This window comes from Labrus bergylta, chromosome 7, assembly GCF_963930695.1.
Source record: "Labrus bergylta chromosome 7, fLabBer1.1, whole genome shotgun sequence".
NCBI classification, from domain to species: Eukaryota; Metazoa; Chordata; class Actinopteri; order Labriformes; family Labridae; genus Labrus; species Labrus bergylta.
The window spans coordinates 3,400,167-3,417,160 of record NC_089201.1 but is presented as its reverse complement, the minus strand read 5'-3'; the positions used below and the strand labels follow the sequence as shown (position 1 = coordinate 3,417,160).

Below are 16,994 nucleotides of genomic sequence, written 5' to 3'. Positions count from 1 at the left end.
TATCCTGTAATTTTTTTTAAAACAGGTATAACTATGTAAACTGGAATCTGTAATCATTAAAAAGACAATTAAATCTAAAGTGTTTTATTACATTTACAAATTAATCATGACATCTCAGATTAAATTCATCCCCCTCATGAACATCTGCAGTCTTCACTTTGCATCTATATATGACAGAGTGTTAAGACCACTTTAAAAGAAACTTTTTTTTAATTTAATTAAATGGGAAAAACACCAACTGTAACGTTTCGGGCCCTCGTTAAAGGTGATAATGTTCCCATTAGATTGAATTTAATTGGAGCGTCTTCTGATGTGCGGACTACTTTTTCTGTCTTCTAAATTGTTCACTCATCGTTTTTAAAGTTATAGCACCACCTTGTGGAGTAATAAACTAAATACTTCTTAAAGCCAATATTTCAAACAGTGTTGGGTCAATTATTAACTTGAAAAAGTAGAAACAAGTGTTATCATGTTAAAACATGAAAAACAAAGCTGATTTTTTTCACTTCTGGAATATTGTCTATAATAAAATGTGACAATGTAAGAACAATTACTCAAGTTACAGCATCAATGGCCCTTTTTTTTATACTTTTGTACAGAAGTTTGATGTTTTACCTTTTATTCTTTACTTTGATTGGAGGGCTTCAATGCCTGAATGAAGTGCTTCAATCATCAAGTCAGTGCATTAAAACTCATTCATCTGCATCTCATATCTGAGAGCTAACCATCAGAACTCTGTTTTTTTAAGTGAATCAAATGACATCTGTTTGAAATAATAGGAGACCTTTTTTTATTCAAATCATAACTTAAAAGACAAAAGTTAAATAACAGTCGAAATCTACCATTTGGATCTTTAATTCCTTGAAAATATTCTATATTTGGATAATGTTCAATTCTACATATTAGGCTACTGTATCAATAATCGCTTTTGGCAATAATCAGATTCAAGCACTAATTTTCCTCATTTTAAATACATTTCGTTTATATGTTGTACAGCTTTAATGCTGTTTTCCTCGATTGGTGGTTGTCTTTAGCCTTCTTTTTTTAAATGTATTGTGTAAAAAATAAACAACTGAGTTGAAGCTTGATGCCGCAGTTATTTTGAAAAAAACGCAGGAGATACTTGAACAAATATTACCATGTTGTTCCAAACTCACTACAAGACTCAAAAGAGATTAAAACCGTTTTAAAGAAATCTTAATTTATTATTTAAAATATTTTTTATAGAAGCTTTGTCCTCTTGTGTGGCATTTTTGTCCCCTGGAAAAAAAAGGTGTCACACCAGAAGACATTTAACTTCACCCTAAAGGATGTTCTGGCCTTGAGTGTCAGTTTGTGAGTGTGTTATTCTTAGATAAGTCAAGCCCAGAAAGCAAGACACATTTATATAACTTCCCATGATTTTGTAGTTCATAAACTTTTTTTTTAACTTAAAATGTTAATTTAGGGCTGTCACACCAAAGGACAAAAACACTGGACACTTTATAGTGATAAGGAATGGAGTTCAATATTTCAATGATTTTTAGATTGATCCAAACAATGAGCACATCATGAGCTCCACAGAGAACTTCAGAAACATGCCTTTAAATTGGGTCCTTTCAATAAATTAAGAGTAGAATTTCCTGATTTAAAATCAGGATGTGCTGTAACACTAGTGGACATGGATTTTGATGTCTTACAGTTACAAAAATAAATGGAAAAAAACGTAATTACCAACTACTAGACAATTGTAGAATCATGCCAAGGGTATTTATCTAAAGATGTATCCTTTTTATTTAAATTATATAAGTTGTAAATATGGAAGCATGATGGTGACAGTCACACCAGAGGACAATTTTGAAGTTTGGCTCAAAAGCATAAAAAAATCTAAAAACACAGCAGCTTTAATAACAGCATCTTCACGTAACAAGGTAATGTTCAACCATTTATTGCATTTAAAAAAATAAAAGCTCTATTTATATGAATTGTTATCTCGTGATAATGAAAAGGCCATGTCATGTCAACAACCCATTGGACCTTGTTTACATTGTTTTGCTGGTTGGCTTTATATTTCTTAAAAACACATTCCACATTTAACATATAATAAAAATATGTTGAGATCCTGTTTAAGTAAAAGTTTCACTTGAGCTCTGATAGAGAGCTACCCGTGAGAACGGACACTATATTCCGGATATTTTTACCTGGAAAATGTAACAGCCCACCTTGCAGATATTTTGAATCCACTGAAGGTAGGTACCGTTTGATCTTGACTCTTCCTGTTGGTAGATAGATAGATAGTTAGATAGATAGACAGATAGATAGATAAAGTAAACCGCAAAGAACAAGTTGATTTGTATTACTAATTTGAAAAAGTAATGTGCAAAGTGTGGAGGAAAACACATTCCAGGAAGGATGTTTAAAGCACAAGGGTCTGATCTCTGATTGTTTAGACTAACCAATCTTAGTCAATGCAGAATCTGCCTCAGTTGCATATTTGTGTTCCACTTCATGGAACGACAGTCGATATTATATTTGTGAGCTGGTTGTTATTAATAACTGTGAATGAGCCAGGACCCAGAAGAAAAAATGAACTAAATGATATTTTGAAATGATGTTAGACATACCTCAGGAAATAATTTCAGGTAAGTGTGCATGTTGGAAAATGACGTGTGTAGATTGCTTGTTGTCTGGCGTGGATTAAACTTTAATCCAAACTTATCAGTAGAAGTCTGCATTGAAAATTGGAAGAGGATATTGGTGTAGTTTTTGGTTGTAGCTGTCATCAACATCCGTTGTTTGGTGAAAGCAATTGCACCTGCCAGTTACAGGTGGAGTTGGAAGCTTCTGGTTGTTAAGATGGACTCTGAACAGATGATAGGGCAGCAGCTGTTGTCTACAATCTGTGGACTAAAATGGTTGCTACAGTTTTCTGGCAAGGTTTTAAGTGGAGATTCCTGCTGGGGAAAATATGACAGGCAAGTGTGAAGCTTGAAATGCGGGATATAGCAGATTTTTCCAAGAAAGTCCAAGTTGAAGCAGGAGCAGTACTTCCTTGGCTAGGGCAGCAAGTGATTGCTTGTGGTGTTTAGCAGAGACTGGTGGTGGAGGCTCTAGCTAAAGCTGTGGGCCACAACCTTTGAATGAAAGGGGCTACAAGTTGTTGCCTGACAGCTCTAGCCAGAATCCACACCTCCATTCCCTGCCTCCAAAGTACAGCAAACCACCGCCACTCATAGATTGTGGATAACAGTGTCAAGAAATCCACCTCCAGCCCCTGCCAGCAATAGACTGCTACTGCCTGCAACCAGAGATTTTGGCCATTTAAAGATGGAGGTTCAGGCTGTGCTTGCAACAAACCTGGATTCTCCTGGGAATTGTGGCCAAAACGTTCAACTTTATCCTCCGCAAGACACCTACAGCTTCTGCTTTAAACTGCAGAATCGCAACGACAGCTGCTGCTCATGTCCAGCTTGACACAAACAAACAGATGGTGTCTCTGGCACAAATTGAAGGTAAGTGTGCAGGTTAGAAGAGGAAGTGTGCAGACTGCACATGCGTCACTGAGGCTTCAAAAGGGGGATTTGACAGCAGCTTTTTTTCCAAAGTCTATAGCCGTCTGTAAAGGTGGTAGCAGAAAGTTGTTTACAGAGGCTGTAAATGGACACACTGCTACATCCACAAATCGTCTGCGGGAGAGCTGATGCTTGGAGTGACTGTGAGTGGCTGGATGTATAGGCTGGTACTACACCATGCTGCCAGAAAGTCCAAGTTGAAGCAGGAGCAGTACTTCCTTGGCTAGGGCCGCAAGTGATTGCTTGTGGTGTTTACTGCTACTGCCTGCACCCTGTGATTGTGTAGCAGAGACTGGTGGTGGAGGCTCTAGCCTCAGTAGAACCTCATTCGTGTTTGTCTTCTGTTTTATCCTCGTACTTCCTCAATAGATGGGTCCTTTGTTCCTGGTAGGTGAAGTGGGAGAGAAGGAGGTGTGAGTTTGTTGCACTAAAAAAAATCGAAATGTAAAATACACATATGTATATCAATCATTGTTATTGTACATTAATATTTCCAAATACAAATTATTTAAAAAATAAATAATAATAATAATAAAGTAAAATAAATAATAAAGAATCCTGATAAAAGAGTGACAGACCATAAAGCACCTGTTGAGACATCTCTTGACCAGTGGTTCTGAACATATGGGTGGGGACCCAAAAGTTTGTCACGGAGCTGTTTTCATTGGGTCGCGAATTTGTGCTGGAAAAAAAACTGTCAAAGAGTCAGTGAATACCTTTTTAAACATATTGACAGCAAATGAGAAGATTTACCGCACACAAGAGTGCTGATTACCTTTTTATTAAATTACATACTCAAACAAAGAACGTGTTTTTCCCACATTGCTTCATCATGCCTCAATGCCAGAAGTTCTTGTGTTCTCCTGCCCTGTGTGTCTGGAGGGCTGTGTGTGAGTGAGTGCAGGTGGGCGTGGTTATCTCTACAGGCAGCCCAGGTGCAGACAATCTACTCCTCATCATCAAGCTTTATCTACTCTGGTCTTTCACCACTCGTCTCCTGAGTACATCTCTCCGTATAACTTATAGTTTTGTGTGAACTCATGCTTGTGTGGTGCTTGTTTGCCCAAACACTAACCTCTGTGTTCTCTTCCTGAGTGATTCTGTTACATGCTCGTGTCTGTCTGCCTGATCGCTAGCCTGCCTGCCTGCTCACTCACCGTCTCTCCTAGAGGATTTGGACACTCCTTCCCCTTGCTCCTTTTTTGCACTATTAGTTTTGTTGCACAATTAAATAACTGTTTAAATTGTGCTTCTGTGTTCAGAGTCTTGCTTTTGGGTCCTTACTTTTGTGCGAAGTCGTAACATCTTGTATACAACTAGAAATCATCAAACATTACATTTCACACTATATTATGTTTTTTATTCTAAATATCATCACATTATGAATTTTCTCATTTGCTGTCAAGATTATGTTTTCAGCCATCACCTGCACCATGAAATACTACTGACAGACAGGGCTTTCACTTTTGGATGAGCTTTTAAACAAGTTAGTTTTTTTTTTGTCACATTGCTGTGTACCATCTGACGTACACATTGCACTCACACATTAAATAAATGTAATTGGTTAAAAAATGTCAGAACTTTGTGGGGCGTTTAACATGAAGAAGTTGGGTCCTATAGGCTACACCAGTTGAGAACCACAGACTTATCATTCAAAGTCAGCTGAAAAACTGTGAGCCAGATATGTATAGCTCAATAGTTGGGCTCATCCCTATTATGATCGCTGGCATAAAGCCACTTGTCCAAGTAATCAAGGAATGAGACGTTTGTCTCGTTAAAGGTGCAGTGAAACAGCCCAAACAAAACAACAAATAGGCTAGTGAGTTGTATTACAAATAAAATATGATTAGTTTAAATAAATTCAAAAGGAACAAAGTAGGCCCTATACGCGAATTGTAACCCTTTCCACATCACCAAAAAATCCATTGATGTTCTTATTCATCCAGAAATTGGGTGACAAATGAAGCCAAATACCATCATTCTGCATCTTAAAATGGTTATACTTAAAGCACAATCAAGAATAAATAGATATCCAGTCTTTGTTGAAAAATAAAGTGCTAAGTCATTACCTTTGGGAAAAAATTATCGCCACAAGCTCAAATAAAGTAGCACGAGATGATACAGAATGGATTTTTTTTTTTTTTAAAGTGTGATTAAATAACCCTTAAAAGTATTTTGTTTTCTGGTAATTTTGTTTAAATTATGGGTTTATTGAGTAGACTCTATGTATTTTTTTTTCAAGGTACTTACAGCATTTGTTGTTGTTGTTTTTCTTTTTGATGTCTTTTTTTCTAATAGCATGATAATGTCGTTACTGTCTTTTGTTATTTCCTGTATTACTCAATAAATAAATAATAAAATACAAACACAATTACCCAAGATGTGCTACCGCCATGAATAAAATACCTTAACTGTGAGCACAAATATGTGAAGAGGGGCTGCTTGTCAACAAACAGGATGGGTAACTGCTTGGGACACCAGGCCAGTAGGTGGCCCCCAAGGGCTGACAAACTTTAAACCACAGCAGTGGTTCAAAATGTGCAAGTTTGGAATGACAGTAGGAAACCTCCCTAAGGGGCCCCATCTGACAGCACTGACTGTCTTGCCTTGCTTAGCATCTCATGCATAAATTCAAACCAAAGTTTCCCAACGAAGGGAAATAAAAGGAATGATCTGTCTGGGAGTGAAAAAAGAAAGAGGAAGAGTGTCGGGACATTGGCAGACATAATAATGGTTTGAGGGGGCCCCAATATTATTTTTCCTATAGGGCCCCAACAGACTCTAGAATCGCCACTGGATATAGCCTCATAATAATTGATAGTCCATTTGCACGCACTTCATTAAAACAAATGGGTTTTTCAGTAAATGGAGTTATTTAATTCTCTAGATATTCACTTAAAATGCTGCTCAACTGTTATTAAATTTAAAAGGATGTATAAAGAAAAAGTTATGGGAAATTATTAATTTATTGAGTTACTCTAACACTGTGATGATTGTATTTGACTGTTTTCTTTGGTATTGTTGATTTATTTTTGATTTGTGAAGGAAAAAAAACAAAAAAAAACAACAACAACAGGTTAGCAGGTTATTCTGTTTCAACAGTAGCCTATTTTGTGTTATTAAGAAAGGGACAGGTAAGTTGTCTTCTTCATGCTCCTGTTTGCTCATGGAGTCAGTGTGAAAATTCATTTGCAGTCGTTCATGTTGTATAATTAAAATTTCAAGTTTATGGGGTCTTCTTACACGGACCTCATGGACAGTGTATTAGTATTATGAGAAAATATTTCATGTTGTGTGTTATTGTGTCGGAACCATATACTGAAATGAGCAAATAAATGAAATATGAAATGAAATATGAAATAATCTCTATTCTTATACACACGTGTACTAAAACATGAATGTTACCCTTATGTTGCTGCCTGATACCAAATCAATAGCAATACTGAATAAAGCCAAAGACCTGAATCAAATCTCCCTGTATACGTTGTACTGCTGCTTCATACTTCCTTACATGACCTACTGAGGTATGGAGGAACACATACAAAACAAATACGCATCTAATCTTTATCCTGCAAAAAAGAGCGATACGAATTATACATAAAACCACTTACAGAGAACCAACAAAGCCATTATTTATTAAACTAAGAACACTTAAATTTCCAGATTTGATTGACTATAAAGCTATTCAAATTATGTACAAAGCAAATTATCACCAATTGCCTCGTGGTATCCAGGAGTTGTTCCAACCGAGAGAAAGCAAACATAAGTTGAGAGGAACCTGTATATTCCATAAATAACCAATAAGAACCAATGCAAAACTTCACTGTATAACAACATCGGGTGTTAGTCTGTGGAACAACTGTGATGATTAGCTGAAAAAATGCAACACTATATTCGAACAAAAAAAAACTCTTCAGGAATAAGATATTGAATATGAACTGGAGCAGTGATTCTCTGTTTTTCTGTTTTGTTATATCTTGTCTGGCGGTTTTGGCTCATTTATTCCCATTATTTTCTTATTATTTTGTCAGCAACATACACTGATGGATGAAAAAATCAATTTTTATTTTTCTGTGAATAATGCATAAAATAAGAGGGGGTAGGACCAGAAACGTGTTTAACTTCTTCCTATCCCTTTTGAACATGAACGTGTTATTTTAGTTATTTATTTGTTGCTAAGGTTTTTTTTTCCTTTTTTATTGCTTATACTTTTTATTTTGTGTTTGTATTATCTTAACATGTTCAATAAATTGCCTAATAAAAGAGATAGGAAAATAAAATACATTTTATTTAATTCGAAAGTCTTTCACGTAAGTTAGGTGTTGTATCGGCTAATTGTATTAATTTGACCTTTTTTCTTATTTTTTTCGCTTTGATGTGTGCGCCACAAGCAAAGCGCGGTGATTTGACAGACAAGTATTTTGGCCATCACGTAATGCCGTAGTTGGAAAGATGGCGGCCCTGGCGCTGGTTAGCCGTCCTGTGAGTGCCCTTCCAAGGATTTCAAGTGAGTACCGTCAACACAGCGGACATTTCATAATAACAAAAACGTCTTAGTGCAAACTGTTTATATGTTATTAATCTTAACATGCGTGTAATTTATGCGCAGGCGCAAAGTTAGACCGCACACTTTGCTCCAGTGACCTTGCTAACAGGCTCGGCTAGCTAGTCACTGCTAGCAAGGGCTTTAGCGAGTTGTAGCTCAAATGTGTGTTAATGAATTCTTCTAAATATGTTACCTGGACATCCAAACACCTGAATATAGTTGTTAGTGTATGCGTTAATAATTAAAGTATAGTGAAATATGGGAGCTGAGCTGAGCTTTGGCTGTCATTTCTCCAGTTCTCGTCTTTGACAGTCTTAGCTTTCAACACTTTCTGCTTTAAAAGAAATGTAAATACACTTTTGAAAGGTTGTCACTGTGAACTGATAAAAGAACAGTCTCTTAGTTGTGTCACTGACTGATCTGTTACCATTCAAATAACGTTATGTCCTTTATTTTACTCAATAACATTAACCTTACTGATTTTAAAATCTGACATCATGCAGAGTTTATCCACTCTCACAGCCCGAGGTCTCCTTTCAACATTTATTAAGATGCATTCATCCTTCACATGCCCTCATGCTCCTGTTGTTTTGTTTTATATTTCTATCCACCAGTCAATAGTAGAAGAAAAGCCCACAGCCAGCTGCCTCTCAGTCCTCTGACAAGTGGAAATACTTTACTCTCTGTCATGATACCAGAAATTCAATCTTTGATATAGTGGTGGGTGATGAGGAAAAATATCACAATCACAATTTTATCAGGAAGTGATAACAATTTACAATTTGTTCTGGGAGGTCTCCCCCAGAACATTTTTAGCCCATAAAATGTGTAAATCAGTTTACTTCTAGTGATGAAAGATACAACAGAAAGTACTTTGTGTTTTTTGATTCTCTGATTTTTCTGAAATTTTCAAAATCCAAATCAAAAAACACCAACCAGAATTTACATTTTTAGACGCTTTAAAACCATTACTACCCCTTTACGTTTTCTGATTATTTCCTTTTTATAGAGATGGAAATGGAAATAACAGGAGCTTTCCCTCCATTCTCATCATTTTGTATGCACATCATTGCCTAATGTCTTTTGCTTTTAATTGTTAAACTCCTGTACACTGACTCAATTGTACAAATAACTGATACCTAAACAGTGCAAATGTAATTTTTCAAACTTTGTTACTTTTCAGTACTATTGATCTTTAACATTTCAGAGATTGTAGCCCTTTAAAAATGTTGTATTGAAGAGTTTTTATGCTGCATATCATTCATCTTGCACATTCATTCATACACTGATGCCACACTAATCAGAAGGTTGTTCCCTGTTCTATAGCAAGAAATACCTCTATAAAAAAATACAGTGTTAACAATACTAAAGGGGGGATATATTGCTTTATAAGTTTCAGCATGCAGCAAATTAGCACTTCTTGCATGGCGCTGATCAAATGCTGCTTGGGTTCCTCTCTTCTCTACAGGTAGCTGCTGCCCTGCTGTTCTGTCAGCGGCCTCTGTCTCCACAGTCCAGCAGAGGAAACTGCACCATGCTGTCGTCCCCAAAGGGAAAGGAGGACGCTCCTCCTCCAGTGGAATAGCAGCAACAGTGTTTGGTGCCACAGGATTTCTGGGTCGATATGTCGTCAACAGGCTGGGTGGGGAAATAGATCTATCCTATACATCTATGCTATTTTTTATTTAATATTTTTCAGTCAATGTGTGTATTTTTCTTACAAGCTACAGTTGGCTAAAATCACATCCTGTTTCCAATTTCCATGAAAAGGTTATCTTACGAATTAAACATTTCATTATGTTATGTTTATTGATTAAAGGAAGAATGTGCAACTTTTTGATCCAGTAGATGTCGACTCGCCCTTGAGCACCAGCATGAAACCAAATTTACCATAACTATTCTGAAGCCTCCGCTCTCTTCCAGTGGCACACCTCCAACCCCTCTCCACTCGCATTCGCACGAAGAAGTTATGAATTACACTGACCATTAAGCGCAAGGGGCGGACAAAATCGTCCTTTGCTCGACCTGCACCTGCCTGTGTCCTGCATTGTTGTGTTAGCAGGCTAATGTTAGCACACTTTGGTTAACTCATACTTCACATAAATTGACCGTGATCTAAACACACCTATGTGACATCCAAATAAGCTGTGAGTAGGCTATCTAATTCTTCTTTCCTCTTGACTAACACAAGGGGAGGAGCCAGACATGTAAACATGATGTAAACAGTGCAGTGACAACAGAACAGCTGGAGCGACTCACGCTTCTCACTCATTGTAGACAGTCATGACTCAGAGAGACTGTTACAGAGGATATATATGGATATTTATGCGTAAAATGTTGCACATTCTTCCTTTAATAAGTGTGGTCTCGGATGATGTCAACATGATATCCCAACATGGTCTCCAGTTAATCCAGAATGCTGCTTCTCGAGGACTCACCATGTCAAACAAACGGTCACACATCACTCCCATACTGAAATCTCTGCACTGGCTCCCTGCTGCTTGTAGGATAAAGTTTTAAAATCTCACCCTCACTTTCAGAGCTCTTCATAGTCAAGCCCTAGAAGATTTTTCAGAACTCATTCACCTGTATTCACCAAACTGTTCGCTAAGGTCCAACACCTTACACCTGCTGTCTGTCCCATAGACACATTTTATGACTCGTGGTGATCATAGCACCAGTTCTCTGGAATTCCCTGCCTATCTAGTTATGTTTTTACTGACTCTTTTGAGTCCTTCAAAAAGCCGCTAAAAACGTCAATGTTTAGACAGGCATATTGGTAATCATGTCCACCCAGTCAACCCATTAATCTATGTATTACTTTGCCAAATATCATTCCTGGTCATAGCCAGATTTTATTCTGTCGGTCCATGAACTCCTCGTTTGTTCCTTTTTTAATTATATGTATGTAGTATTTTGTTGATGTAAAGCACTTTGAGACCTTTGTCTGTAAAAAGGGCTTCATAAATAAACTTTACTTACTTACTTTCATACATAAAGGATGTTAATAAATCATGTTCAAAGGGTAGTCAGCAGCCCAGCCAGGACTTATGGAACCTTTTTCACAAAATTATTAGAAACTCGATTTATCCACACAGTTTAACAAGTGAAGCAAGCAAGCATGTTAGATGGCATTGCCACTGTCGTACCTTCATTTGTATTCAGTTAATGATGTTCATTTATATGTATGTCGATAAATATAGTAGTTAAAGTGGAAGATGGTATACATAGGTGAAGATATTGGTTATAGAACTCAATGACTGACATCAGTAGTTTGATCACTGCTATTGAAAGCCAGCCTTGTGTAGCCTTTTCCTTGTGGTTAAAAGATGTGGTTTAAAGTTGTTTCTTTACTTAATTTTCAGGTCGTATGGGCTCTCAGATCATAATCCCTCACCGCAATGATCAGTATGACATCATGTACTTCAGGCCCATGGGTGATCTGGGGCAAATCATTTTCATGGTAAGCTCCAGACAGGCACAAAGCATCTTGCAGAAATGTTTCAACAATTGTTGATGATAGATCGCCAGTCGACATGTAAATACACATTAAGAGCCTTTAATGGAGTTAAAATGTTCTGTTGGTGTTCCCTCATTGCCGCAGGAGTGGGATGCCAGGAACAAAGACTCCATCAAGCAGGCGCTGGAGAACTCCAATGTTGTCATCAATCTTGTGGGCAGAGAGTGGGAGACGAGGTAAACCTGAAGGCTGGAAAAATGTCTGAAAGCATCTTAGACATTTATATTTTGTCTTTTGCATATAATATAAGTTCAAGGTGGCTTGGTTTTTGCAGATGTTGCTGAACAGCTTTGTACGATGACATGCAAATATGTTTCTCTTTGTTTGTAGGAACTACAGCTTTGAGGATGTCTTTGTGAACATCCCACAGCAGATCGCCAAGGCAGCCAGAGGGGCCGGCGTCACTAAGTTAATTCACATGTCTCACCTCAATGCTGATATCCGCAGCACATCCAAATACCTGAGGAATAAGGTATGGCTGTTTTTAGGATGCAATGCAGATCTTTCTTACACACAGAAACAATTAGGTGTTAGTTTGTTATAAGCATACTAAGGTTGGCTATTTTAAGTAGTTTTCACATTGAGCACTGGCATTTGAATATTAAAGGTTACCTAAGTACAAAAGCAGCTCCAACAAGCCTTGAATCTTCAGCTGCTGCTCCGAAGTGGGTCAGTGTGCTGACCGCAGTGTGCCAGTCTTCAGAACTGTGTGTCTATGGGACAGATTATAGTTACCATGCCATCACTTTGCAGATAAGCTCCCAATTTCACATTGTTTTCCTCATACGTTTTCTGCTGCCTGTGATGTTAGATCGTGTGATGTGGGACTGTAAATTTATATCGTTATCACCATATATTTATAATTTTTACCACAAGTATCTGTCCAGAGTTTCATTGGTTTGTCATTGTCGTCACTGTGCTCCAGTGTATCTTAAAGGGTAAGGAAGGTTCATCTTAAAGAACTCAGCTCAGCATTGTGTATAATGCTCCTTTAACCGTAGGCTGTAGGAGAGCAAGCAGTGCGGGATGAGTTTCCTGATGCCATCATCATGAAGCCCTCTGAGGTCTTTGGGAGGGAGGACCGATTCTTCAACTATTACGCAAGTAAGACAGTTTGTGTGTGTTTGTTTTTTTGTCATCCTTTGGCAATCACATGCCTGGTACACTAATGCTAATATTTAACTTCAAATCTTTTTCAGACATGCGCTGGTTTGGGAATGCTGTTCCACTCATGGGCATGGGGAAGAAGACTGTGAAGCAGCCTGTTTATGTAAGTTTTCTGGGAGGAAGATGATGATGTTGCATGTCCAAACTAAACCCCGGCCACAGTTGTTGGCGAAATCCCTTGCTGTGGTCTCCTGCTGCTCTGAGCGAGATGTTATGAACTTTGCGAGACTTGGCCAGAAACTGACGTCAGGTTCTGCCGACGTATCAGAGCAAAGCATAGAGCAAAGTTATTGGACACACTCACCTGGAAGCTCACTCAAATTTCCCTGCAACTGCAAACAGAGCTGGCATATTGGAGGGAAGTGGGGAGTTGGAGAGGGGGGCCTTAAAGAGACGGCAGCTGAAATGAACCGCTTCAGGCGGAGGATGAATTTAGGGATTTTACCGATGCCAGTATCAGATAACTGAAGAGATTTTTGGGCTGCACATCTCCCAACACTACTCAACCAATTATGTCCCATTCTGACATGATTGATGGTGAAAGTGAGCATGATAAATCTCCTTTAAAGAAGTGTAAACTTCTAGAAATAACTCAACACAATTAGAGGTTTGCTGGTTGTAAAATCACAGAGGTTATTTGTTTTGATTCTATAATGAAGCCATCCTTGCCTGCAGAAGAGAAACTGATTGCAAAGACAAAAAAACTACTACTCTCAGTAGTTGTAGTGTTGCAAGATAACAAGCCTCAAACATGTTTACTTGTGTCCGATTCAAAGTTTAGAGTTCCATTGTAAGTTTTAAAACTTTTAAAGTGGCCACAGTGTTCTTTGAAATAATCTGTGTTTACACCAGTCCCATTTTATCTCAAGAAAACAACACGTTTCTAGAGAACAACATGAAATCAACTGAGCTGTCTCTTTTCTCCCACAGGTGGTGGATGTGGCCAAGGCCATTATCAACGCCGTCAGAGATCCTGATGCTAATGGAAAGACATACGCATTAGTTGGGTAGGTGGTTAGCATATCATTAATGTATGCCATAAAGTTCAGTAAACATTGACATTGCAAAAGCATAGATAACTAAGTTATTCAGAGTTAGAGCAAATATTGTCGAGGTCGGGATGACCCTCAGGATAAAGATGATGTGATTTAAATAGTTTTGCTTTTACAGGTTTATCAGTTAGAAAACCATCCACACTAAAAGTAAATTTAAATTTAACTTTTATTTAAATGACTGTATTTACAAAAATGCAGTAGAATCAGGCATCAGGGTCCTTTACTCTCTAAGTTACATGAATAACTACTGTTATGTCTTAGGTTAATGGGCACTGTATGTTTATCTGTGATAAAATGTCAATTGAATAAAACTTGTATTTTCCATTAGATGCATTCATTATGGTAAGTTCTAACTTTTCCTCTTGTTTTCTAGTCCCAACCGTTACCTCCTCTATGACCTGGTAGAGTACATCTATGCTGTGGCACACAGGTCTTTTCTGCCCTACCCCCTGCCCCGCCCACTCTATCAGTAAGTGCATTTACATGTTTGTTATTTTAGTTACAGCTTTTAGTTAAACTGACTTGAATTGATCACTCTCTCAAGCTCTGAACTACAAAAATGGCTAAAGGAGCAATAGCTAACTCTGACAACTAGTGTTTGAAATGGGTACTGCAGTCCACATTTCAAATATTGGAGAGAGCTGTCTCCCCCCGTCCCTTCTCCTCCAAATCGGCCTTGTGAGGGTGCCTTAAACCACCTACCTTCTCTGGTCAAAACAAATCCAGACCAGAATCTAAACTTAGAAGGAGGACATAATGGCTGCTGCATTGTTGTCAGAGAAGCCAGCATGTTTCCTTAATGTCTGATGATATAGTAGGTCATTTTCTGATTTAATCCATTAGACATTTTATGGATTGTTCCTTTAAGAGAAACACGCAGGGTCTGCTTAGTTGATACTTTTTCATGTTCTGCAGAAATGTTTATCTTGTCACCTCATGTTTGTTGTTTATGTGCTGATGGAACATATAAAACACAGAATTCAGGGATGTACCGTATTTTCCGCACTATAAGGCGCACTTTAATTTTCTCAAAAAACGACGTTGCGCCTTATAATCCGGAGCGCCTTATATATGGATCAATTGGTTAATTGGTTGATCCATACTGGTTGTACACGTGTGTTCCCACCTCGGTCCGTACGGATCACGGATCAACTGTGTGCTGTAGCACCAAAAGTAAAAAGTAAAAAGGTTTGCGTGGTGGCTGGCGCTCCAGTGCAAGTGTGTGTGTGTGTGTGTGTGTGTGCGTTTGCGCTGTATGTTGGTGTGTCTCGTCCCCCGCTATGCTCACAGTCATGACAGCAGAGAGGAGCAGAGAAAAGTAGCTGCAGCTTCATCAAATGCGCTTAATACTCGTAGCATAGTTTCTATATATGACTTTTTGGTAAAACATTTACCCCCCCGGTTTTACCTGCACGTCATTGCGCATGCCTGCACTCTCTCTCTTGCGCGCTCTCTCTCGCTCTCTCTCTCTCTCTCTCTCTCTCTATCTCCGCCGCTCGCTCTCTCATGCACGCAGCAATTTCATGAATAAATGAAAAATTAAATGCACACAGGTCGGAAGTATACTTGGGCTCCCAACACAGGTATCGTGTGTGGGAAACAGTGCAATGAGATGAAATTGAAATCACTTTTCTATTTTACAATTGTATTTTATATTGACAAAACATCTCGCGATCAACTGAGAATCAGTCAGCGATCTACCTGTCGATCGCGATCGACTGTTTGGGCACCCCTGCACTAACGTTTGAATTAGCGGTATCAGACTGTGTTTCTTTTACGTGTTTACAACTGAACAAGGCTGGGAGATATTGTGAATATGCACATTAACATTTGAACAACGTTGAGTTATTGTGAATGCATTACGTATAAAACTACGTTTTGAGAGTTAAGAGAAACGTCAAAGAAATAATTTATTATTTGGGGAAATCGTCTTATGCACTTTTTTTTTTGTAGTTTTATACGTTACGTTTTATACGTATTTATATATTCACAATATCTCCCAGCCTTGTTCAGTTGTAAACACGTTCTATTCTATGCGCCTTATAATCCGGTGCGCCTTATAGTGCGGAAAATACGGTACTTGAACCTGACACAAATAAGGACAGAGAGTGATCAACATCAGCATTGATCCAAAAAATAAAATACAAAATTGGTCCATTACAATAATTTATGAATTAATGTGATCTGGTTTTTCTTCCCCAGCATTGCCGCTCAATTTTTCGCAATGAACCCGTTTGAGCCGTGGACGACCCCCGACAAAATCGAAAGGGTAATAAAAACAAGACTTTAGTACAACAATAAAAAACACGATCACGTGATCTAACCTTTTTCCCAAAATACCAGTAGATCATTGTTCTGTATTGTGTTTTTGTTTTCCAGTTTCACCTTACAGACATGAAGTACCCTGGACTTCCTGGTCTGGAGGATCTTGGCATCACTCCCACCACTGTAGAACAAAGAGCCATTGAGATTCTGCGCCGCCACCGCAGATTCCGTTACCTGGAGGCTGACCTGGACGAGACAAAGCCAGCCAAGACCGTCAGTTATTAAACCCTGTAACAACCTCCCAAAATCACATTGGCAGCCAGAGGATGTCAGTATGTCCAACTCCTCTTAAACTATATTCTGTAAATAAATGAAAAAAATATCCTCTAAGAGTTTTCTTTTTATGAGAGACCTAATTATGAGAGAACAATTAAAAAACAATAAAAAAGAAATGTCTTTGTCGATTAGACTCCATCAATATGTCTTCACTGCAGGATAGGGGACCCCCCTGATGTAGTCTAGACACTAGTGGTGGGTGTGATGGAAGTATGCAGGATGCAATGAGGAGTGGGTTTCTGAGGAGCTGGACCACAGCATTGCAGAGATGGAATGGAGGTTCACAGCGATCAAACTGACAGCGAAAGGAGAACAGATTTTTATGTCAGTAGCAGGATGATTAGTCGATAGAGGTCGGTCGTGGCAGAATCTGGTTGGGTAAATGTTTAATATGTGATTTTTCACTCTTAAATATAATATAAATCAAGTATATCCTCTGAAAATAACTCTGTGAGTCATGACTGTCTACAATGGGTGTAACACCCGAGTCCCACTGTCTGTGATGCTTTCAGAGTTTTCAGAGTCCTATCTTCACTTTGTTTACATCGGCGGGA

The 16,994-nt window shown here is 38.3% G+C and overlaps 1 protein-coding gene across 1 annotated transcript; it reads left to right on the top strand.

Moving 5' to 3' along the window:
* The first annotated feature begins 7,922 nt into the window (after positions 1-7,922).
* On the top strand, positions 7,923-16,488 carry ndufa9a (NADH:ubiquinone oxidoreductase subunit A9a). The gene is made up of 11 exons (XM_020639110.3): positions 7,923-8,058; positions 9,566-9,739; positions 11,463-11,560; positions 11,702-11,793; positions 11,948-12,089; positions 12,619-12,721; positions 12,817-12,887; positions 13,715-13,791; positions 14,213-14,308; positions 16,042-16,108; positions 16,219-16,488. The coding sequence occupies exons 1-11, from the start codon at positions 8,004-8,006 to the stop codon at positions 16,387-16,389; spliced, it is 1,146 nt and encodes a 381-aa protein (XP_020494766.1). The 5' UTR covers positions 7,923-8,003; the 3' UTR covers positions 16,390-16,488.
* The last annotated feature ends 506 nt before the right edge of the window (positions 16,489-16,994 follow it).

Excerpts from the sequence above, each read along its gene's own strand:
- ndufa9a (XM_020639110.3), top strand. The coding sequence starts at position 8,004 with ATGGCGGCCCTGGCGCTGGTTAGCCGTCCTGTGAGTGCCCTTCCAAGG. Across the intron at positions 12,090-12,618 it reads CCAAATACCTGAGGAATAAG|GCTGTAGGAGAGCAAGCAGT; the intron begins GTATGGCTGTTT and ends CTTTAACCGTAG. Across the intron at positions 16,109-16,218 it reads CCCCCGACAAAATCGAAAGG|TTTCACCTTACAGACATGAA; the intron begins GTAATAAAAACA and ends TTTGTTTTCCAG.